Source organism: Trichechus manatus, unplaced genomic scaffold (genome assembly GCF_000243295.1).
Source record: "Trichechus manatus latirostris isolate Lorelei unplaced genomic scaffold, TriManLat1.0 scaffold00040, whole genome shotgun sequence".
Taxonomy (NCBI): Eukaryota; Metazoa; Chordata; class Mammalia; order Sirenia; family Trichechidae; genus Trichechus; species Trichechus manatus.
In genome coordinates this window covers 2,375,213-2,400,630 of record NW_004443976.1, presented here as the reverse complement: position 1 = coordinate 2,400,630, position 25,418 = coordinate 2,375,213, and the positions used below count along the sequence as shown (strand labels likewise).

The window sequence follows — 25,418 nt, the reverse complement described above, 5'->3', positions numbered from 1 at the left end:
TGGTCCCATGTTTGGAAATGATGGCAAGTTCCAAATGGGTGCCAAGATAAAGAATCAGAGGATGGCAATGTTAAGTTAAAGCCTAGTGGCTCTAGAGCCTGGCACATAGGAGAGTAAAGAATTTGTCTGCATGACTTCAGCACTGCTTACAGGTAAGAAACACATACCTGAGAACATCCTTGCCAGCTCTGAGCACATCGGGCCATTTTCTTCACTGAAGCAGGGATGGTTCCTTGGGGCACAGTGTAATCTAAAGAAGCAACCCCAAAACTGGCCTCTATTCTATTTATATCCTCAGCAATTACTTATAATTTGTCCAGATGGTACCTTCATTTATAGAGATAGGTTTGGTGTGGCTGGGGACATTGCTTCCAATGGTCCCATGTACCTTCTTTCCCATGCACCTCATTCCATGGATAAGGGAAGAGTCTCAAAATTCTGAGTTATGTGTGTACAAACACACACACACACACACACGTATTATCAATCATTCTGGGGCCACATTCTTCTACTAACTGACCAGCCCAGAGCCTCGGATATGTCCAGCTTCCACATGGACTTTACTGCCCACTACTTACCTGCTAGGACTTGGAAGACTCCAGTGATGTAAAATCGGCCCCCCTTGGTGAGAGTGAAGAGCTGACAGAAGAACAGGAACAAGGATAGAACGCTGAAGATAACGGACAGGATCATGGTGGCCTGGACGGACTGCAGCCATACTGGAGAGAAGAGACACTGGGTTAGGAAAGCCAGCCATGGTCAGGATAGGGCTCCACCACGAGGAGCCGGGGCAGATGCGCCAGGACCACGGGGAGCCAGGCCTCCCAGCAGCAGAGCCCTCATTCCTAGCAGATATCAGACAATCTACTGTTGTACTCTTTTAAGTCATTCCTTATTTCATGGTTTCTTTTGGGAAAAGAAAAAAGTAATAATACATGCTTAACTGTAGAAATACTAGAAAAGGACTATAAGACAATATCTACAGTTCCACCATTACGAGTTAAACACAGTTAAAATTATACTGAATTTCCTTCCAGTCTTTTTGGCAAAGGTATTAGTTACATAGATGTGTGCATATTAAAGCAGACCTGAGCCTTGCTCAGAGCTTCCACTGGCCTTCCACCTTCTTGCCCAGAGGCCTTTGAAGGGCTTGTTGGAGCTGCTAAATCCCAAGAATAGTTGAAAAACCATTCATGAAAAACCAGCATCCCCCAAGGCTAATGGTACAGCAACCATGAGATGGCTGGGAAGAAGAAAATGGTGTTGGAACCAAAACTAACTCTAGACACAGTTGGAAGAGAATGCTGATAGGGAAAGGTATGGTTTATAGAACTATGGAAATCTACCTGCTCGGCCAAGCTGTCAGTCTTGACCTTGGCCCTTAACAGAGCAGTTTGCTTAGGTCAAACCTCAAGATAGGATCATGGCTTAGAATTTCTCATCTTTTTTGAACCCCTAACCTTAAGATCACAAAGTCCCTCATGGCACAAACAGTGTGCACTCGACCACTAACCTAAAGGTTGGTGCTTCGAACCCACCCACTGGTGCCGTGGAATAAAAGTCCTGGTGATCTGCTTCTGTAAAGATTACAGTCAAGAAAACCCTATGGAGCAGTTCTACTCTATAAGACATGGGGTCACCATGAGTCGATACTAGCTCCACAGCAATGGGTTTGGTTTTGGTTTGGAACCTTAGATCAAATCTCCAAGTTTCCAACCACAATTCAGGAAAGGAAGATGGCACCCCTGTGGTCTCCCCAGTTCATCATCTACCGCAAATTATTGTCATTCCAGGAAAGAAGGGAGAAGAGAAAACAAACTGGGTCTATGCAGCATTACAGAAGTAAATCTACAGTACCTGCCGAGAAAGGCTGCATTTGGCCCTGCCCACCCTGCCACCTACATCCTTTCTTCCAAATGCCAAGCAATCACCGAGGTGGGCACTTCCCTAAGCAAGGAAACACAACTGGAAAAGCTACAGAGTTCTGTCCTCTTAAATGGCTTAAAAAAAAAAACACAGAGTGCTTAATATAGCATTCAAATCTACGAAATGCTTAATACAGCATTCAAATCTTTGAACTCTGGAAAGTTTATAATCAATAACTGAATAAGAAGCACCTGCTTTTAGTTGTAAAGTAGCTCATGGCAGAATTCTAAGCGCAGTGGTTAGGTCAACTGTTACTTGAGTTTCAGGTAAGATTTTCCAGAAACAGACTGGAAGCATTTTAGAGTTGGAAGAAACCTTTGTACCAAAAGAGATTTCCACAGACATTTCAATAAGCCCAAGTGACACAGCCAAGTCTAGGAGGTCCTGGATTTCCAATCTAGTACTCTTTCCACTAGAACACAAAATATGTTTCTTTTAATTTTTTATTGTCTGTCAATTAAGTTATGAAAAGGATGTCTAACAGGTTGTGAGCAATCCTGATTTCATTTTCTATATCTTTAATTAAATCTGTCTTTACCCACCACAGTGGTTCTTTTGGAAGAGCAATCTTCAATAAAACTAATGTTGCCATAGTAGTATTTTTTTAATCAACAAATTATCCAGCACTCCAGTAGGTACAGCTGGAAACACAAAGAAATATGAGGCCAGAGGTTGAGCTACAACAGCTTACTGACATCACTTTTGTTAGAAAATGTCCTTCAGTGTGTACAACCATAAGAGGCATGGCTGGTGGAGATGAGATCCTTGATTTTCTTCTCCAAGTCTGAGATCACTCAGTCCTTAGCTCCACCTTCATTATCAGCAGGAACTACTATCAGACCTCCTATTTACAGAAAACTCAAAGTCTGACATTTGAAAGCTACATGAATGGGAGAAATTCCTCAGATGTAAGATATAACTAAATCCTTCTTGAAATTTCATTCACTAATAGTTTGAACTTTAGTCCCGACCCCATTACAACTGAGTTCTGTTGCCACAAGTTGTTTCCTAAATCAAATCAGAATTAGGAGATCAAGGAAGTTTTTATTCAGTGAGCATTTGTTAAACACCTACTGTTTCACACCAGGCCCTCTGCTTGGCTCTAGGGGAACACAGATGAAGAAGGCTTTCAACCATAAGCACAATAACTAAAACACATGCATTAAGATAGTAAGTCTAATTGTATCATCAATCACCATATACATGAATGAGTTCAAGTTAATCATTATAAGACACGGAATTTCACCTTGGATTAAATCATCCTTCCTATATTATGATACATGAGATATGCCTAAAACAAACAAGTCGAAAATAAAAAGATTTTAAAGAGACATCAAACAATACTAACAAAAGCAAAGCAGATACAGGAGTAATATCATCAGACAAAACAGAACTGAAAAGGAGCAAACTGGACACAGTGACAAAAGATCCAGTTTACCATGTAGACACAACAGTCATTATAATTCATATATGAACATAGCCTTTAAAAAGTATAAAGGAAAAAATAACGGAAATATGAGAAGAAATTGATAAAGCCACAATTATACTAGACAACATTAGCGTATCTCTCAGATCATTCAAGTAGATCAAAAACAAGGAAAGACATAGATATTTTACATAACAGAATTAACAAACTCGATCTAATAGATATATAGTAAATTTGTATCCAATTAACAGAGAGTATAAATTATTTTCTAACACACGGGACAGTTTACAAACTGACCATGTATTAGGCAACAACAACAACAAAAATCTCAATAAATCTCAAAGAAAGCAAAAATTATACAGGCACAACTAAAGGCAAACAGGAGTGAGAAATTAAAAATAACACACTGATCAAAATAAATTTGGAAATTTAAAAATAATATTACAAATAATCCCTTGAAATGAAAAGAAAGACTCTCTTCAGCAACAGATGACACTGAGAAAACTCTATTTCAAACCTGAGAGATGTGGCCAAAGCAGTACTCAGAGGACAACTTATATCCTAGATACATTCACCAGAAAAGTACTGAAAAGGAATAAACTAAGTTTTCAACTCAAGAAGCTAGAAAGAGAAGGAAATAAATCCAAAAATTAATTAATACACATAAGAGTAGTGATTATTGAAATAGGAAAAAAAACGATAAAAATAAAGCAATTCTTGCGGAGGGGAGAATAAAACACCAAAAAGGCAGACAAACTTTATTGAAGGACATGAAAGAAGTGCTAAAGAAACTGAAACATACTATGTTCCTGGAGAGAAACAGTCAAAATTATAAAGGTACCAATTTTTCCTCAAATAGTCTACAAAATTCGATGTTATTCTGACTCATTATCCCAACAGGGTATGTTTATGGAATTCAATGAAATAATTCTAAAATTCATCTAAAAGATAATAAAAAATAATAGCCAAGGAAAATTCTGAACCAAGCAAACCAAAACACAAAAATCCAAAAATGAACAAGAACAAAACAACACAACCAAACACTGAGACAGGACATCACCTATCAGATGTCAAGATATATAAATACACAATGCTTGTATTATTTTTATATTATAAAGTTATAGCAATTCAAACAATGCAGTATTAGCCATTAGAGACAAACAGAACAATGGGAGAGAATGAAGATTCGGGAAGTGTACACTCAAACTTAGTAACAGTAAACATGGCATTCTAAATCAAAAAAGAATACAACAGATAATAAGTGGTGTTGCTATCCATTTGGCAAAAAAAAAAAACCTGAATTAGAGCTCCAGCTCACATCATTCACAAACTTGAATTCCAGATGATCAAAGAGCACATGTAAAAGGCAGGTGGATGGGTGATCCACAAAGGAGAAATACGCATGGCCAGCAAACATATGAAAAGGTGCTCAGCCTCACTCATAACAGGGAAATGCAAGTAAAATCTATAAGGAGTGTGATACCAACTGTTATCTGTAAGATTGGCAAAAATCAAGAAGATCAGTAATTTCAGCATAGTAAATGTGTGTTAGATACCCATATACACTGTTGGCAGGAATTAACATATAATAATCCTTTTGTGAGCGGCGATTTGGCAGAATATATTTAAAAACTTAAACGGCTATACATAATGACCAAACATTTCAACTACTATATTTTGGATAAATACCTGAACATATACTCAAAGAAAAATGAGTAAGGATGTTCATTTTCACATCATTCCTATGAGTGAAAATAAATTAAGGCATATCCCTAAAATGGGATATTCTGCAGCAGTTAAAAAACTCATTAATTAGAAAATGAAATGTTTACAATATCTTCAAAGAATAAGGTGTACAGTAGTACACACAGCATAGTATCATGAAGCAAACACCCACCAAAATATCACATGTACATATGGATGCATGGATGTGTATGTGTTCACAGAAAAGAGATCTAATGGAGACGTGCCAACTGACATCCGTGGGTACCCCAGGAACTGGAATCGTTATGCAGGAGAGTATGGCCAAAGAGTTCTCTTCAGTAGAGCTACATGGTTTGATTTTTTTTTAATAAAGAGAATATTCTTACGCAATATTGTAATGTGTGAATAACTGAAACCAGTTTAAAAGATGACAAAATAAAGAAAACATAGCAGTCGGTAAGTGAAGGGTTAGGATTGCAAAAGCCAGAGCGCTGCTGGAATCATGGAATCAGCACCAGGCTTCTGAACTGCAGAGAGAGAGGGCTTTTCCTTTCCTCAAATATCATCTAATCAGAAGCAGCGAGGGAAGAACAGAGCCCAAAACAGAGCCAAGCCAGGAGAAACGGGCCTCCTTTCCAGCCCCAGGAGTCTGGCTGGAGACCCAAGAATCCTCGTCGGCATCGTTCAAAGGGAAGCTGTGTCCTACTGAGATTCCGATGTTCACATGACTTTGCTCCCAGGCCAGAATCATTCCTCAGAGCTGGAACAGACCAAGGACCAGGGCAGTTCTGGAAAGCAGACAGCACACACCAGGGGAATGGCAGGTATTTGATCCCATAGGAGGATGTGGGCAGCCTAACTCTACCCTGGCCCTGGGGAGGCAGTCCTGGGCTCCAGGAGAACAGCCACATAGCATTTTTTGGCCTTGAATTCCTCTTCTCTGATGTGAGGTATAACATGTTCTTGTAATGATCAAACCAAAGACTAGATTTAAAAGCTCTGTTAAAAGGGTAGTACAAATAACCCTATTTAAAAGACTGAGGCTGAGGGGCAGGAGAAACACCATTTACAGACTGTTACTTAAGGCTTTAGTTTTTAAGGCATCTCCACATAGGTCACTCCAAGCAAAGCTATAATGGAGTACTGCAGAGTTTACACAAGCCATACTACTGGGCATAAACCAGGAGTCCAAAAATATTTTGATACAACTTTGGTATGAGTTCATGTCTATGCCTCAGCACAGGGGTCAGCAAGCTTTATCTGTTAAGGGTCAGAGAGTGAATATTTTAGACTTTGCAGGTCATACAGTCTTTGTCCCAACCACTCAACTCAAGCAGCCATAGCCATACTGCATATGTCAATGAACAGGCTGGCTGTGTTCCAATAAAACTTGATTTACAAAATCAGGCAGTGGGCTGGATTTGGCTTACAGGCTACAGTTTGCCATCCTCTGCTATAGCAAAACAGATGAGCTGTACAGAAAAAAATTAGGGTTAAGAGAAACACAATGCATGAAAAACCCGTCAGTTACAGCCCTGTTTTATACAGACAGAACTTAATGTAAGGCCAGTATTCCAAGTGGCAAATCTGTCGACTTCTACGTAAGCCACAGTTGTTGTTAGCTGCCAGTGAGTTGGCCCCTGACTCATGGCAACCCCATGTACAACGGAAGGAAATGCTGCCCAGTCCTGTGCCATTCCTATGATCAGTTGTGGATTGGACCACCGTGATCCATGGGGTTTTCACTGGCTGATTTTTGGAGGTATATTGCCAGGTCTTTCTTCCTGGTTCTTCTTAGTCTGGAAACTCTGCCGAACCCTATTAAGCATCACAGCAACACACAAACCTCAGTGACAGACGGGTGGTTGCTGCGCATGAGGTGCATTGCCTGGCAATCAAACCCCGGCCTCCGGCATGGAAGATGAGAATTCTACCACTGAACTACCAATGCCTCCTAGTTTGTTTCACCTGAATCACAAGTTTGCAATCAGTAGCAGAGCATATACTGCGCAACCACTGTCATTCTCCAAACCTAGCTCAGTGCACAGCCCTGAGTTTCCCTGGTAAGTATTTCTGGAATTCCCAGTAGCAGCATTTTAAGCCAATCTCCAACCTTGGTGCTGAACACCAGAATCAAAAGCCCCAAAGCTCCTCGCAGACCCACTGCTCTAATTAGAGTGTCGGGTACACGGGCCGCTGACAGCTTTCTGATGTGGGCCATGGCTGGCAGCAGACCCAGCTCCCCAGTAGGTAATTGGAAGCTTGAACTGCACAATGATCAAAGCCCGCTTCAAGGTCAGATTCCTGCTGTGGCAGCTAAGCAATGAAGGAAATACATCAGCCCCCTCAGCTGTATTCTTAGCCCGGGGCCTACACTTTAACTAAGGGCTCAGAGAGGATGAAGCCCTTTCACACGCAGGGCTCCTCTGCATCCTTTGCATCTTTCACTGCCAGCCTGGAGCCACCCACCCCTGCCCCACCCCAGTCCCACTCTCTGGGCAATTAACACAAGCTTTCTGACTCGAGAACATTTTCTGTTGAAAGGGCAAGTAAGAGCAGCTGCAAGAGAGTTAGAACAGAATTAAGGAGGCCATGAGACAAAAAGCAATGGGCATGGAGGCCATCTGAGGGAGGAATCACAGCAGCAAGAGATAAGTCCTCATGTATTGTGCTGGGCTATTTCCAAAAACTCATGACCACCAAGACAAGACCCCATCCCCCAACCTCTCAACCCATTGCCATCACACAACTCACCACTTTCCTTATTTCTCAGGATAAACGTCATTCCAGAAATAACTGACTTTCCAGCAGGCCCCCATTCTGAACAACGTGACCTTTACCCTTCTGCCTCACCCACCAGCTGGCGCATGTCAGAGATCACGTGGCTTCATCCTCTTCCTTATCCAGACCAGCTGGCGGCCTTGACATGGGGCTCAGACCTCAGGCTGACTCTGCCTGTGACCACGCAGAAAGCAAGCCAGGCAGGAAAGCCACGCGTGGGCTCACAACCCATTGCCTGGAGCTCCCAAGGATGACAGAGACACATGGGAAGCTCTTTCAACACATAATCATGGGAGGCATTGTCACTAAAGACAAACCTACGGCTGGCGACTAGTGAACACAGGTGACTTCATGTCGAGGGGTTCCAGATAAGCCCGATGCAATCATTCAATTAACAACACTCCAAATTAAGAGTAGCACAACAAAGGGTTAATGTGCTTGGCTGCTAACAAAAGGTTGGAGGTAGGAGTCCACCCAGAGGAAGCTTAGAAAAAAGGCCTCTGGATCTACTGAAAAATTAGCCATTGAAAACCCCAAGGAGCACAGTTCTACTCAGACACACATGGGGTTGCCAGGAGTCAGAATCAACTCAAGGGCAACTGGTTCTGGTGTCAGGAACAGGAACCAGTTTTTCAAAGTCTAGTTTATATATGTGGTTGAACACTCATAGTCTTCACTTGCTAACTAGTCCTCGGACTTGAAAAAGGAATATATCACAGTCACTGAAGTACCTGAGACTACCTGAAAATATTAAGCTATTTGCAGCTTTGTTTATTCACTTGCTGGAAAACTCTAGAAACCTAGTCAGGCTTGGCTGTGTTTCCCAAATAACTGTCCATGGAAGACTCACTCCCCCAGCTGATAGGGAAAAACGGGGACGGGGAGTGGGCTCCATGGTCAAATACATTAACCTCCCTCCTGGGACACTCACAGTGTAGCGTGGAACACTGAGGGTTATAAGAGGTCCTGTCATTCAAAACATATGCCTGTTTAACTTTTTAAAATTCATGTTTTTCAAGTTGATTTTATCAGGGAACAATTTTTTCTTAAGAACAACCCTTGAAACCAGTGTTCCAAAGGACACACTCAGAAACATGGGGTTTGCCACAGAAAATGGCAGTGGAGAGGAGAGGGGCAGTTTTGACTGCTTGATCATGAACTATATTATAATTAAGAAGGAACAGGAGATGACTGGCCTGCCCTCAAGATCTTTGGGTTTAAAAGGAATTCTTCAGAGGGGAATAATCCAAGTTCCCTCCTTTTTTATCCCAAAGTTTGCAAAAAGGCATAATGGCAAAAACAATATGAGAAAAGAACTGCTTCTCAGACCCTCCACCCCCAGGAACCCCTACCCCCATGAACCCCACCCCCATGAACCAAGCACAGAGCCCTTCCCTGCTCCCTGTACCTACTGAAATGCTGCCAATTGCCAAGGTTCAGCTCAAAGGCTATCTGCTTTCAGAATCCCCCTACGTGACAATTATATCCTGGATGTAAAGAAATGGACAGGAACCTGTGATGTGGTGGCCACTGACTGGAAGGTCTACCTCATGCACACTTTGTTATCAGGAAGCCAGGGGATGTACCCCAGTCACACAGTTTGTTACAGGCAGACCCAGCGCAGAAAAACAAGGACTCCCACTCTATGTGTTTTTCTACCTCATTTTCCATGACAACCCACTGAGGGTGCTGAGAATTTCAATACTATGTTTGAAATCTAACAAATTAAATTATCCTCCTGCCATTCTTTGGATTTTGCATCCACAAAAGATAAAGAGGGTGATGGGAGAATGGTATTGCAGAAAGGCAAGAAAGAGAGAGGGGAAAAATAGTTGCCGTTGACTTGACTCAGACTCATGTGACCTTGTGTGTGTCAGAGTAGAACCGTGCTCCATAAGGTTTTCAATGGCTGGTTTTTCAGAAGTAGATCACCAGGCCTTTCTTCTGAGGTGCCTCTGGATGGACTTGAGTCTCCAACCTTTCTGTTAGCAGCTGAGTGCATTAATCATTTGTACCACCCAGGAACTCCAAGAGAGACAGAGATTCCCTTTATTCTCTGCTCACTAAATCCTACCTGGCCTACCAATCCAACAACTCACCCAACTTCAGAAGGGCAAGAAGAGGCCCAGACCTGCTACTTCGAGGAAAGGCTTCACACAGCTGGACCTCCAGAGAAGCCACTGAAAGGAGGCATCGCCAGAAGAAGTGTTGACAGAAGAAGAGATAGTACTCAGCCTTCAAGTATCTGAAGAGTCATGTGGAAGAGAGACCGCAGTCCTCCGGAACCGCCGCAGGGGCACCATTACGGCTTCCACTCCTTAGGGACAAGCTATGCAACTTGGTGAAACCCAAGCTGAGCACACAGGACGCTGCTGCCAGGCATGAATGGAACAGCCAGAAATGACTAGACAAAAGAGGTGCAGGTCTGGGTTGAAGACAGTAATTTCTTAGTGTCTCACGGTATTCCTCCAACATTGCTAACCACCTCCTGTACCCACAATGAGTGCCCTGACTCTGCTCTGGGCCCGGTTCCTTTCTGCCTCTCCTCTCATCTGTGCCCAGGTGATTTTACTCCGTACCACGAGGCTAAATACACAAGCACATTACAGACTATCGACGCCCTAACCGTCTGCTCGCACCTCTCCCCTGAGCTAGACTCCTATGCTGACATCTCCTCTGATGGCTCAAACATAAATGCTAATTTCTACCCCTTGCCCCCAAAACCCTGTTCCTCCCCAATTTCCTCTATCTTGGCCAAAAATCACAGCAATTAAGTCATCCCTGACCCAGCTGCTCAGGCCAAAAACCCAGGTGTTGTCTCTCGTTATTCCTTCCCTGACCCCTCAAATCCAACCCAGCACAAATCCTGCCCTCAGAGCAAAAGCTGCCCTCACTCAGCTCTGCTCCACCTCCCCAGCCAAGCCTCCATGTACAGGTCTGCTAAGGATTAAATGCAGAACTCTGACAAAAGGACCTGCATCCACCTGAGTTATCTGTATTCTTACTACCGTTACCATCACATCATTGTCACCATCACACCCAGCCTGGACTGTCACCACAGCCTCCTCACTGCTCCCTGGTTTCCACTCTTGCCTCTCCCACGAAAACATTCTCAACATAACAGCCAGAATGGTCTTCAAAACACAAATCAAATCCCACCACTTGTCTGCTTAAATTCTTCAGTGCCTTGGTCTGTGAGGCCTTGTGATCTGGCCCCTACTCCCTCTCCTGGCTCACTTTGCACCACTTCCTCCAGCTGGCACACTCGGCCACAATGGCCCCCACCACTGATGGACACATCCATTCTTTCCTGCCTCAGAACCTCAGCCCTTCACATTAGTTAAAAACCAGTTGCTACTGAGTTGATTCCAACTCATGGTGACCCTACGTGTGTCAGAATAGAACTGTGCTCCACAGGGTTTTCAATGGCTGATTTTCCAGAAGTAGATCACCAAGGTGCCTCTGTGTAAACTTGAATCTCCAACTTTTCAGTTATTAGCTGAGCATGTTAACAGTTAGGTACCAACTCCTAGAATTCTCTTCCTCTGGTTCTTCATACGACTAGTCCTTCTTTGTCTTTTAAGTCTCAATCTACGTCATCTCTCAAAAAAGCCTTCCACGTGTCTCTGGAGCTTCCATGACCTTTCCTTGTACAAGTTGTGCTGGCTTCCCCAGTACTGTGTACATCCAAACTCCCTGAGGGACTGAATTGCTAGGCGGAGGGCTGTGGGGACCATGGTCTTGGGGAACACTTAAGCTCAACTGGCATAACAGTTTATAAAGACAATGTTCTACATTCTACCTTGGTGAGTAGCATCTGGGGTCTTAAAAGCCTGTGAGCAGCCATCCAAGATACTCCACTGGTCTCACCCCTTCGGGAGCAAGGGAGAATGAAGAGAACAGGATACAAGGAAAAGATTAGTCCAAAGGACTAATGGACCACAGCTACCACGGCCTCCACCAAACTGAGTCCAGTATAGCTAGATGGTTCCCATCCACCACCACTGACTGCTCTGACCGGGATCACAACAGAGGGTCCTGGACAGAGCTGGAGAAGGATGTAGAACAAAATTCTAACTCACAAAAAAAGACCAGATTTACTGGCCTGACAAACTGGAGAAACCCCGAGAGTATGGCCCCCAGACACCCTTTTAGCTCAGAAGTGAAGTCACTCCCGAGGTTCACCATTCAGCCGGGGATTGGACAGCCCCATAAAACAAATGAGACACAGCAGTCCAAGGACAAGGACTAGAGGGCAGGAGGGAACAAGAAAGCTGGTGATAGGGAACCCAAGGTTGAGAAGGGACAGTGTTGACATGTCTTGGGGTTGTTAACCATTGTCATAGGGCAATATGTGTCCTAACTGTTTAATGAGAAACTATCTGTTCTGCAAACCTTCATCTAAGGTACAAAAAAAAAAAAAGAATTATCTATGTGAGATCAAATTGACAACAGCAACTCAAAAGGTTTGATGGGAAGCCTAGGGGGCAGTGAGTTGAAGATAATGGTGATGGAATAATTTGGAAAAGGATAGTGAGAATAGCAGCACAACTGGAAGAATGTAATCGATGTCACTGAATTGTACATGTAGAAATTTCTGAAATGGTGTATCTTTGGCTATGTATATTTTCACCAAAAAAAAAAAAGGTCCTCCAAGACCGAGAAGGGAGCATGTTGACATGTTGTGGAGTTGTTAACCAATGTCATAAAACAATATGTGTACTGACCGTTTAATGAGAAACTATTTGTTCTGTAAACCTTCATCTAAAGTTCAATAAAAAAATATTAAAAAAAATAAAAAGCCTTCCATGACCAGCCACTTCCTCCTCAGGGGTTACTTTCTATTTCATCACCCTATTTATTTCCTGCACTTTCCACTATGCACAATTATTTATTATTTATTGCGTTTCTCCAACTAAAAGCGAGTTCCCAGGGGCAGAGACCTTTCCTTTTGTCTTTTTTTTAGTTGTCATAAACGTACATATATATTTGCCAATTCAATGTTTTTCACATGTAAAATTTAGAGATACCAACTATGTTAATCACTGTGTAACCATCACCAATAATCATTGCCAAATTTTCCATCAGCATAAACAGAAATTCACCACTTCCTAAACAATGGCTCCCCCTTCCCCCCACCCTTCCACCCCTGGTGATCCCTAATAAACTTTGAGGGACCGTGTCCTTCTTGTTCACCTCTGTGCATCCAGTTTCTGTGCTCAGTACAACTGGAGCATAGATGAATGAATCACATCAGCTCTTTGTAAAGGAAAGGCAGTGAGTTCCCCACCACTGGTAGGATGAACACATGGTGGGAATATTGCAAAGGCACCTGAAGCTTTATATGGGCTGGGGGCAGGGGGGAAATGGACTGACAGCCTTCCAGATCCCCGCCAACACTGGGAGTCTATGTTCGGCCGAGGACTGCACACTAGGAAAGTTTGCTCCCAGACACCGGAAACCAACATCTGCAACCTCAGGCCCCACCGCGGCCAATTCCTGCTCTTGAAATACAGGGAGTGATGTGCAGCCTGGGGAAATCCTGGGGATGCAATTTAAGAATTTTAAAAAGCAAAGGCTGGGAGCTTCAAGGCTAACAATGGTTCAGAGCCAGGAAAGAACAAGCATTCTCTATCACCTCCAGGATATCAGCCTTTGATGAGAAACATTCTTAAGGTTTGAGACATCAGCATCGGGATACCACAGGCCATCACCTGCACCGCCCTTGCCCTGCAGGGTCCCAGCCTCCCCGCTACAGGGCCTGTGGAATCAAGAGCGCTTACTTGGATAGAGATTGTGGGTTGGGCCAGGGAGCCAAAAAGCTGTTAAACTCTAAACCTGAAGCCACAAATGCAGAGGGCCTCCTGTATTTTCTACATTACGTCCAAAAGCTCAGCCACAGATGAGGAAATGGTCTGACGCCCTTGCAGAAATGACACCACCACCCAATGCATACACAGGCTATATCGGGAGTCATTCTGAAGACACGCACGAAGGAGACGAGCAGAGCTCACGGGCCTGGCCTCACAGACTGGCAACTTTTTCTAATTTTCAACCCAAAGCACGGGTCCGATGCTGCCTACATCCTGTTGAGTGGTGTGAGTTTGTCGTTTAGAATGGAAAAGAAAGGCAGCGAGCACTCATGTTCTGCTTCTGGCCCCGCCCGCACCCACACACTCTGGCCCACACAGACCTGCCTGGTGACACTGGGAAAGTGCCCACTGTGTGCATGTGTGCGTGTGAACGTGTATCCCGTGGGTTTCCTCCACGTTCTGGTGTTGAGCACAGACCTCTTTCAAAATGAAAACACCTCCAGAATGGACATATTTTAAGTGTCTCACACCTCACTACCTCAGTATGAAAAAGTTTATCAACTCTCTTCCTTCTGAGATAAGAGAGGCCTCTGTTCTGGGGGACACAGCATGGGGAGGGGCCTCACTGAAGAGGAACCCTGACGGGGCACTGCCTCAGCTTGATTCTCAGGAGCACCATGCCCGTCCAGCTCCTGGTTCCCCAGGATGCTGTGTGGATCCAGTCATCTGACCCATTCCATCTGCACCAGGGCCACACAGAGCACACAGAATGGGAGACTTCTTAGATGTGCCTGAAACTACCATTCCGGTAATTTGGAGGAGTCAAAGCAAAAACCACTCATTCACTCAACAGCAAGGCACATGCTTTGCTTGAACGCTCTGGGTCACTGGATGTTAAAATCACCCCGTGGTGGGGAGGGCTGATCCTTTGGGACTTGACAAGGAGGCTTGGCAGCCCCCACCCACCCCAGCTCACAACCAGGGCTGCTCAGATGGGATCGGTTTGAAAACCACAGCTCCAGGAACTGGCCTCACCCGTGTGCTTGTGTGGACCCTGTCTGCCATGCCCTGGGATTCCACTATCTTTATCAAGGCAGAGAGAACATATTTGTAAATAAATACCGATATTCTAACACGACATAATATTGATGGCTATTCCCTGATTATGAACATAAAAGCTCTCAATGAGGAAAATGTGTAAGGCAGCAAAGGAAATAGAAACCAACAAATGTACAAGAATCCCATCACTCAGATAAGCACTGGAAATACACTGCTTTGTAAAATGAGATACATTCTGCCTTGTGAGTGCTCTCGACTGTTACTTTAACTCGGACAAAGACAGCTGAGACACGCACACAAGACAGAGCAGGTCAGAGTGAAATCCTAAACACTGGAAACACATCAAGACACACAGACTCCTCACTAGGGTCGAGCAGGGCCTGCAGGCTCGCCTGCTGTTCCACCCTGGCTTTCTGTCCCTCTGTGCTGGCCTGCCCTCTGTCCCTCCAACGTGCCAGGCTCCTCTCCTCCCTGGTGCTGATCTTGCACGACTTCTGGCTATCCTCAGGGGTCACTCCTCAGAGACCCCCACTCCAACCACTCATCACCTTATCCCGTTTTATTTCTATTACTGCCCCACATTTAAAAAAAAAAAAAAAAACAGTAGCCATAGAGTCAATTCCAACTCATGGAGACCTCATGTGTGTCAGAGTAGGACTTTGTTCCATAGGGTTTGCAATGGCTGATTTTTCAGAAGTAGATCACTAGGCCTTTCTTCACAGGTGCCTCTGGGTGGACTGGAACCTCCAACCTTTTGGTTAGCAGCCCAACCTGCTAAACATTTGCATTACCGGAGGGCTCCTTCCCCATAGCATCTCTGCTCATTAACTGGCTCACCCAGTAAAATGAAAGCTCTCTGTGAGAAGGGCAGCGTCTCCTCACGCTTGTCTCCTCAGTGTCCACAATGCTGTCAGTTCTGAATGGAAGGACAATGGATAGATGGAAGGAAAGGGTATATGGAAGGAAGGACAGAAGGGAAGGAGGGAATCGTAAGGTGGGAAGTGGCCCTTCCTGTTCAAGGAATTGACAGACAATTGACATTCTAGATGAAGGGGAAGAGAGATGGCAGATGAGATTTAAAGGGATGCAAGAATGGGTTATGCACATAGATTCCTATGGGCCTTATTGCAGATTTTCATCTAAAGATCGAGACCAATGAGAAGCCTCTGAAAGGCTTTAAGTTGGAGAGTAACACGATAAAGTTTACATTCTTTATGTGACACTGGATTCCATGTGAAAAATGAGTAATGGGGGAGCCAGAAAGGGCACAGGGAAACCGGTCAGGAGAGACTGCAGGGCCTCACAAGACAGGAACAGACAGGGACACTGGGTAGACTGTAGGACCTACTGATCGTCTCAAGGAGGAAGAGAGATGGAAACACATCAAGGCGGACTCTAGACATTCAGCTGGCTGACCAGCAGAGTCCCGTTCACTGCAATACTAGAGACTGGCAAAGGGGGAGATCTGGTGGAGAAGGATGAAGACTTGGGGTGTCTCTGAGATATCCTAGTGAAACTGTCCAGAAGGCAGCTGGATCAGGAATTCAGAAAAGAGGTCTAGACTGGAAGAAACCAAAGATTCAAGAGGCACAGTGAAATAATAATCAGTAAGACTTCATGAATAATTGGGAAAAAAGGTCCCTGAGTGGTGCAAATGGTTTGTGCTCAGCTACTAACCTAAAGGTTGGCGGTTTGAACCTACCCAGCAGTGCCACGGAAGAAAGGCCTGGCAATCTGCTTCCAAAAGGTCACAGCCTTGAAAACCCTATGGAGCAGCTCTACTCTGCACCCACGAGATTGCCATGACTCAGGGTGGGGGTGGGCGGTCATGTTTGCTGCTCACCAAAAGGTTGGCAGCTTGAATCTACCAGGGGCTCCTTGGAAACCCTATGGGGCAGTCCTACTCTGTCCTAAAGGGTCGCTACAAGTCGGAATCGACTCGATGGTGACAGGTTTGGTTTGGTTTGAACCAGGAGGGGAAGAGGCAGAGGAAGAGACGTGCAGGAAGACTCTGCAGTTTCTGCTGTGAGTCACCGTAAGGACAGTGGTGCTGCTGGAGTCTCAGGATGGCTGGGCCCTGCTCCAAAAGTGCACAGGACTGGGCAGGGCTGCCGTGAAAGAGTACATCTTGTGGGGAGGGGAAGCATGCTTTCTATGAGGTCAAAGAACCACATTTCTGGCCTCCTTGGAACTAGGTGAGGCCGTGTGACTAAGCTCCAGATGAAAGACGAAGCAGAAGTATCATGTCCACCAGGGAAGTCTCATTAAAAGAGAGGGGGACACATTCTTCCCCTCCAGCTTTTCCACCTTACTGCTTGGGATGTGGGTGAGATGGCTGAGCTCTAAAAGCCCCGCTGGTCCATGAGGATAACGGCCAACCCCAAGAGATGGCGAAAAAAAATAAAAAGAGCTAGAAGGCGACAGGTCTCTGTCAGCTGCCTTCTTCCAGGCTTCTTTTAAACAAGGGAGAATTAAACCACCTTATTTAAGCTAGTGCCATTATCCTGATCCTGACCGAACACAGTCGACTGTCTACTGTCCCTGTGCTTTCCTTTTGCTTTAGGCCACATCCCTGCCTTGACGGGGAGTATCCTCCCCCTTGCCTGTATTTCTTTAAATCCTGCCCATCCGCTGGAGGATGGATCAAATTCACCTCCCACACAAAACTTCATTCCACTTCCTCCCCAGGCTGTGGTACACTGGCTATCTGCCCGCCCCTCCTCAGGCACCTGGCCTCGCTGCTGCACAATGATTCACCCCTCCACACTGATCCCCTGACTCCCCAACAAGACTCAGGACCATCCAGGGCCAGGGCCACGGTTTGCAGGTCCTTGTATTCCCAGGGTCCAAGAGGCATTTGATAAAAGGTCACGATGAATGTGCCCCCGTCAAGACGCCTTCACGTCAGTCCACAGCCAAAACAGGGAGGGGACCAGAAACGAGGTGAGAAAATGAGAAGGCAGGCAGAGCTGAGGGAAGCTAGTAAGAAATCTAAAGATACTTCTGCATCAAGAGAGAGCTTGGAGAAAGAGCTAATACATCTCCTTCAAACTATGTAACAGACACTTGAGGTTCTTAGACTTGCTGTCGCCCCGCACAACGCCAGGGGCCACCATTTCTACAGAGAACACCCCAATGGTACCATGGCCCACACGTGAAAACTAGTCCCTTCAGAAAAAACGGCAAGTGATGTAAACCAACTTATCTTTCACATAACACACCTGCAACACGCTCTTCACCAATCAGTATCAACAATGAATTACTTCTGATTCCTTAAAAGTATGTTTCAAACTTCTGAGAGCAAATACAAACAAGGCAAACGGTTGTAACTAGTAGAGTTCATACGGAAAGGCATTGTCTCTGTTAATATATTTTTCCACCTTACTGTTTTATCACAGCAATTGCTAAACCCAAGCCAAACAAAGGACTCACACAAGACCCGGTACTTCAGAGTGAAGTTAGCTGACGCACACACTGACCTCTCAGGAAGATGCCAGCAGAGATGGGAACTGCTACTGGGAGGCTTAAGTGGAAACTTCTAATTTATGACAAGCCTAAGTCAAAACCAGCCCAGCATGTTTAAGAGCATGTCCAGATTTCCTCAAAATGCCCTTACTGTGAAAGTTGAGGACAGATGCGGAGGAGTGTGGACGCTCTGGGATCTGCACAGAAACAACCAGCAGGGTTCGGAACCCACTCTAAAGGCCCTCGAAGTCACTGTACATGAACTCGAGAGGGCAGGGTGCGCGAGGAGCAAGCTGAGTGATAAGTTTTCTAATTAAAATGATATCTGTCACTGTTAAGTGCTGTCAAGTCCATTGCAGCCCAAGGAGCCCTGGTGGCGCAACGGCTTAGCACTCGGCTGCTAACCAAAAGGTCAGCAGTTGGAACCCACCAGCAGCAATGTTGCAGAAAAGATGTGGCAATCTGCCCCCGTAAAGATTACAGCCTAGGAAACCCTACGGGGCAGTTCTACTCTGTGCTACAGGGTACTATGAGTCGGAACCAACTCGACAGCACACAAGGATCTCTTTACGCTCTCTGGTGAAACAAGTGGTTTGCGAGTATCTGCTAACCTAAAGGGCGGTGGTTTGAGCCAGCCAGCAACTCTGCTGAGAACAGACCTGGAGAAGTGCTCCCATAAAGATTACAGCCAAGAAAACCCTACGGAGCACAGTTTACTCTGTAATACGTGGGGTCACCATAAGTCAGAATTGACTCCACCGCAATGCATTCATTTGTGGTTGTTTTGGGTTTTTATTTTAAGTGCCTCTTTGGAGTTCATGGGTGGTGCAATGGTTAATGGGCTCAGCTGCTAACCCAAAGGCTGGCAGTTCAAGTCTACCCAGAGGAACCTTAGAAGAAAGGCCTGGTGATCTACTCCCAAAAAAATCAGCCATTGAAAACCCTATGGAGCGCATTTCTACTCTGGCACACATGGAGTCTCCATGAATCAGAGCTGACTCCAGAACAGCTGATGTTTTTGTGTAGGGGAGGGTGGGGGGTAGGAGGTTGGGGGTGGGAGTTTAATGCCTCTTTGAGATCTGCTTCTTGGGCAGAATAACGGTATCCACAACCACAGAAGATGCAAAATTCAGGCCAGTAACAGGCCAGGAGGCAAATATTGCTTTCCTTCCTAACAGGAGTTTTGAGCACTATTTAGATAACTGTTCCTTGTCGCCTCACTTCTGCTGAAACACAGCCCACAGCCGTGTTTCTGTGTGCCTGCCAAAGCTGCCGCCTTCTGGGCCTGAGAGTTCAGGATTCTGGCCAGTCCACATGGCCAAATGCCACTTGGGAACAGTGACTGTAGACACCAGCTGACTTGAGGAAAGGCTGCCTGTTTCGGGCTGCATCCCCACTTGTGACCACCAGGTGGCAGTGGCAAGTAGAGAGCCTCCCATCCTGAGACTCCAGGGAACCTCAGCTAGACCACGCCAGGGAGAAACCGGATGCTGTGGCTTCGGGGAGAAGCAACGTGAGGGTCACATCTCAGGCACTCATGAGTATTTCATTTCCTTTGTTGCCAACTCACCATACAAAGTCAATATGCAACCTGGAGGATGGTTTTAACTCGACATCCTCCACACACTCAGAGAAAAGACAAGACTGCTGACATCAATAGGAGTAGGGTCTCTCTCTCTCTCTCTTTTTTCTGTAAGGTGGAAACATAAAGCAGGGTTTTCTACTCCACTCTTTCAAGGGGAAAAAGTATTCCTTGACTATCCTCCCCACATAAACTGCCCAATGGCTGTTTTAGCAGTTTCTGTTTACACTGAGGTTTAAGATATTTGGTTTGCAATGTTTCAGTGACAAGTTTGGGTACTGCTGGGTGCAAAGCCTGCAGGAGGAAAAACGTAGCAGAGGCTGAACTGTGCAAGGCCTGACTCTAAGGGTGACATCGCTGTAGTGAGCTGAGCTAAACTGGTTTCTCTCACCAGCTGGAGCATCTTCCACATAGACACTGGATGTCTGAGCAGCTGCAACAACATTTAAAGCTGTACTTTGTGGCCTTTTGGACCCAGGACGTCAAGCTGTACTGCATCTACAGCTACTTTGCTCTCCCAGCTGTGGACACATCCTTTGGAACAGAAGAGACTGAGACAGGCCCACTGTGTTCTCAACATCACTCACTATGGTCCCTTCCAGGCCCATGCCAACACAAGCACCTCCCAGCTCCCAAAAGAACACCTCATAGTTAGCTCCACTTCTCCGTGTGCAAAGACACGAGCCCCCGCGGTGAGCACCACACCTCTGAGCGCTTGGGGTATAGTGGGTGTCCTCACAGCTCTTCCTTAAGTTGACTCCAATTAAGCCTGCATTCCAGTACCTTACAGCAAAGATGCTGAGGACGGAGGAGCTATACAGTCTCCTGGATGAAGAACCCCAAGATCAAGTTTACAAACATAACAGTTGCTGGAGAGTCTATTCATGGTGGCCCCATGTGTGTCAGAGTAGAACTGTGCTCCATAGGGTTTTCAATGGCTGGTTTTTCAGAAGTAGATCACCAGGCCTTTCTTCTGAGACACCTCTGGGTGGACTTGAACCTCCAACCTTGCGCCACCCAGGAGTTCCCAGGCTCAGTTTAGAGCTTCAAATAGCTTCAAGGCTCCATTTTGCAGCAAGGAGGGATTCAAAGCTTTCATGCTAAGTAGCACCACTGAGGCCCAGGATCTGGAAAGGCAGTCTTGTAACTGGAGGACCAAAAGTAAACCCAGCCATCCTCAGGACAATCCCACTTGGCTTTAGCAGGAAGAGGAAGGACTTTTTAAAAATAGAGACAGCCACCAACCAAAGAGGGAGGTTGGATCAAAAGTTCCAGTGAGGTCTGCCTAAGGTTTAGCTGTCATGCCGTCTTTACTGCTTGGCCTTGTCCACATTTCTTTGCCCACAAAAAACATTACACTGAATGATCAGGAGGTGCGCAGAGCATTTCTCTGGGTGGGAGAATGCACAACGGCACCCTTAGCTTCCACAGCGATGCCTGGATTCGTGGCCCCCTGCTGCATTCCACTCCACCCCAGCAACAACTTTCTAGCTGTTGTCTTCCAAGAACAAGGGCTTCTGGGTCTGCACCAAGAACATGTTACAGACATATAAGGACAAGCTCATGATGGAAAAAGCCAGTCTCACCGTTTACCGATGACGAGAAACAGTGGTGGACGTTGCCCGTGGAAGCGGTACAGTTCTGCCAGAGATCAGCCGCATATTCATGGCCCACGAGCCATTGCTAGAAAGAATCAGACATCCTGAATCAGGGGAAGCAGTCAGCAGGGAGGGGAAGGGGGGTGGAGACTAAAGAAAGCAAAGGGCAGCCTCATGCACAGGTCCACCTGGCCTGCCCCTGCCCAGGAGGGGAAGGACAGAGACACTCCCTGGTTAAGTCCACAGTCACATAAGAGAAAGAAGAAAGGTAGCCGCCGGGCCCAAACGTGGTGCTGCAGTCAGAGTCAACACTTTGTAAACGGAAAAGCACCTGCTACACACACCTGGTTTTGTGTGCAGAGGCAAGCGCTATAGCAGAAAGCGCTATGATCTCAACTCGGGACACCTACATCCAAGCCTCTTCTCCTCTCAATCCCGAGGACTCATTCCCCAATGCACCACCTCCTGGAGCACATTTTCTCACTCACAATGCCTATGAATCTGAACCGATTATCATCAGGCACAATTAAGATGCTGTGCAGAGGCTTGTAAATGAAAACCAATTCATAAATCTCCAACATATTTATTTCTCACTCTGACATAATTATTTCTCAGTCTTTTAAATGGACAAGAATATAATGCAGGGACTGGCCTAAAGTTAAGACATAAAGCCACCGCTGTGTCACTGTCTGAGTCTGTGCTCATCTCTATTACCAAGAAGTGAGTTTAAAACTGAATGTTTGATAACTTTTCTATCAAAAGTTACTACGGTGACCTCTTTTTATTAGTGGAGGCTTTATTAACAAGGTGCTGTGTCCACCTCACAGAACAGGCCTGGGACCCTGAACTCCCTCCTAAAAAGCCAAATTTAACTTTCCAGTTTCAAGTCTTAAAAAAACAAAAAAAACAAACCTGTTGCCCATCGAGTCGACACCGACTCATAGCGACCTTACAGGATAGAGTAGAATTGCCCCTTAGGGTTTCCAAGGAGCAGTTGGTGGATTATGAACTGCCAACTTTTGGTTAGCAGCGGAGCTCTTAACCACTGCGCCACCAGGGCTCCGAACCAGGCGTTTCATAAACTAAGCCGCCCTTCTGGCTTTTGACATTTCAAGAAAATAAACTCATAAATTCTTTACTTCTTTCCTCGACAATCTTTTAGCCAATAAAGTCGGAGTGCCCTGGAGGTGTGCTGCGATCACCCAGTTAACACACCGGCCTGCGAATCTAGCCTAGCCCAGAGCTTGTTTCCTTCCACCCTGAATCTGCTCTTGTTTCTCAAAACAACTAAAAAGGGGCAGCTTGCCAGGAACTGCAAAATGCCCTGGGACTTTGGAGACTCAACTTTGCAGGCAAGTAACAACGCAGTCCTGAATCATGGGGAGCGCTGCCAAGGACCCGGTGGGAGGGATGGTTGCTCAGGCCAGCCAAACCTCACCAGGGCCCCCGTGCAGGGTGCCCCGCCCACCCCGCCGCCGCCCGGCACTCACGCTGACGATCGTGGAGACAAACAGCAGCACCAGCACCGCGACGTGGAGGACGATGATGCCCAGCAACAGGAGGAGCATTCTGTCGGCGAGTTCTGCTCAGCGGAGGATCTGCTGCCCAGAGAAAAGGGAAGCCGGTTGTGAAGCCGAGCGCACAGGCTGGCGGACAGTTGCGCGGGCCCAGCCGGCCAACATGAGCGCGCAGAGGGAGGGTCCCTGCGTAGCGGAACGCCTGGGCCTGGCGCCTGCCTGCCCACCCCCACTCGCCAAGAGAGGGCAGTAGCTGACCGCAGGAACCGGCCCCGCCGCCAGCTGGGCCCGACCGGCCAGAGACCGAAGATCTTTGTATTTGCAACAAAACAAGCAGTGGGTGCACGTCTAAGTCACCCCAGGAGTAGAGAAGTTTCCAGAATGACAAGTAAAGGCCTCAGGCACCTCTCGTGGGCAGCCTGACTTGGGAAGGGGGCAGCAGGAGGAGTGCGCACGTTCTCCGAAACTGGGTTCAAGGGCCGAGTTTCCCCATGGGGTGGGGAAGGGGTGACTGGGTAGGCACCCGGATGTCTGCGAGAGGAGAAGCTGGCTTGGGGACCCCAACGGCGCACTGTGGGGGAGAGCGCGGCTGGGAGAATGGTTTCCCAGACCCCAGCGCCCTCCACATTCCGTTAGTCTCCAAATTTCCACTCAGTTCTGCCAGCCAAGGGGAGCAGTCCTAGCCTCAGCTCAGCTGGCGTAGACCCTGGCGACTCCGACTCCGGGAGATGGTGCAGAGCCAGGGGAGTGTGGAGAGGACAGAACCTTACGCGAGGGCTGCCCGGCACCGCGCTCCCCGCCCACCGCTCGCGCGTCTCCGGCCAGCGCCCGAGGAAGGGCCATTCCGCTTCCCCGGCCAGCACTGCGCGTTCTCCCCGCGGGCCCGGCTGCACCCTAGGCACGGAGAGCCCGGCAGCGATCCCGACCGGGCTGGGCGAAGGGAAACAGATGCCGAGTGGGGAGGGGAGGCGGAGGGTGAAGAGTTGAGTCTGAGGAGAATTACAGCCGGTCAGAAACCGCAGGAAGTCTTCTGTCGGAAGCTCTGTGGCCCTAGCCCCTAATTTTGCAGACTTTGGGAACTGAAGCCGGGGTGACCTATTAGAGGCTATGTAAGGCTGAGAAAGACCAGCTGCGTCTTTGGGGATCACTTTAGCTCAGAGTCTGGGAATCAGGGAGACAACATTTCGATAAGTCAGTTTTAAAAGTACTCAATCCCATGCCCCTCCGTTCCTCTCCACAGAAAAACAGATTCCAAGAAAGCCTGGAATGTACAAGAAGAAATAAGCCAGGTTTTCTGATGTCTCCCAGAGGGTTTAACTTAAATCCGATGACTTCCAGTGCCAGGGTCGGGCAAGAGAAGGGCGCTTGGGCAGGTGGTTAGAAACTGGGGGACCACAGGGGCCCAGTCCCCCCACCCAGGTTGTCCACCTCAGGCACTGCTTTGCCAATGCTCCCTCAAGCCGGCGGCTCACTAGCGAGGCGAAAAATGCGCCGCCTCTGCCCTCGGTCCCTAAACCACCAGCACCCCAGCACCACCACCCGCGCCCCGAACGGTCTACAAACCGCAAACGCACTCCTCGCTGTAGCAACATAGGAGACAGACCTCTGACCTCGCGCTCCTGACAGAACGCTCCAGACCTGGCCAGCCCAGAGCTCATGCCCCTTCGTGCTTTCTGGCACCCTCGACGGAAGATGCCCACGTTTCTCCTCCACTCCCCCTACCAAAACACTTACAGCCCAAAGGAATAGCAGTCCCCGATCCGCAGAGTGGCCTCAGGCACAAACTCGGGTGCGTTCGCTCGCTGCTGGCGTCCCCAAAAACAGCTGCGCTGTTGGCTACGCGCGCGCGAAGCGAGGGGCGAGGGGGAGGCTCCCGGCTTTCCCCTTTAACGGGAAGGACGCCCTGCTTGCGTCATTGCAGTAGGGTGTGTCCCTGGATCGGCGGGTGCGGGGGGGCGGGACTCCGGGAGAAGAGAGGGAAGGAGGGAGGGAGGGCTGGAGACAGTTACTTGGTTTTAAATGCCCCCCCTGAAAAAGTCGATCACAGCAAAACCGCGGCGACTCTTACTGAAAACTAAGGCATCTGAACCTTCTCACCTCCCACCTCCTCTAGCTCCGCCAAGGGCACGGAAACCAAGTGCTGACCAATAGAGTGGTCCCTCCGTCCCCCTCCTCAGCCCACGTGGGAAAAGCCCTCCCCCCCCCAGTTGTCGCCCCCATAGGTGCCCAGGCGCTGGGTTTCGGGACACAAGAACGCGGACGGCGCCTACGCGGGGGACTGAGGATGGATTCCTCTACTCCCGGTTAAGGGAAGCAGGCTCTCAAGGGCTAGAAGCTGCAACCTCCAACCCGCGCCACTGGGCCGCTGGAAGTCTTGGGTCCCTCTCTCCTGGGGTCCTGGCGCCTCTGGCCTGCCCTGGCATCTTATCAGAGCGCATCTGCACCACGCCCGCTCGCGCTATCAGTGTCTGCACCTAGGAATTGTGCATGCCAGGGGATGGCTGGGGACTGATGACGGTCACCCTGCTTCGGTGACAGGGGTGGAAG

The 25,418-nt window shown here is 47.3% G+C and overlaps 1 protein-coding gene across 1 annotated transcript in view; it reads right to left on the bottom strand.

Annotated features, from left to right (window-relative positions):
- The window catches only part of PMP22 (peripheral myelin protein 22), a 31,809-nt gene extending 8,853 nt beyond the window's left edge, over positions 1-22,956 (bottom strand). Inside the window, exons 1-3 of the mRNA XM_004375967.3 lie at positions 22,845-22,956; positions 21,343-21,439; positions 579-719 (exon numbers count right to left, since the gene is read on the bottom strand). Coding sequence (XP_004376024.1) covers positions 579-719; positions 21,343-21,439; positions 22,845-22,922 — 316 coding nt within the window. The 5' untranslated portion in view covers positions 22,923-22,956. The remainder of the gene's footprint in view (positions 1-578; positions 720-21,342; positions 21,440-22,844) is intronic.
- Positions 22,957-25,418: the final 2,462 nt, after the last annotated feature.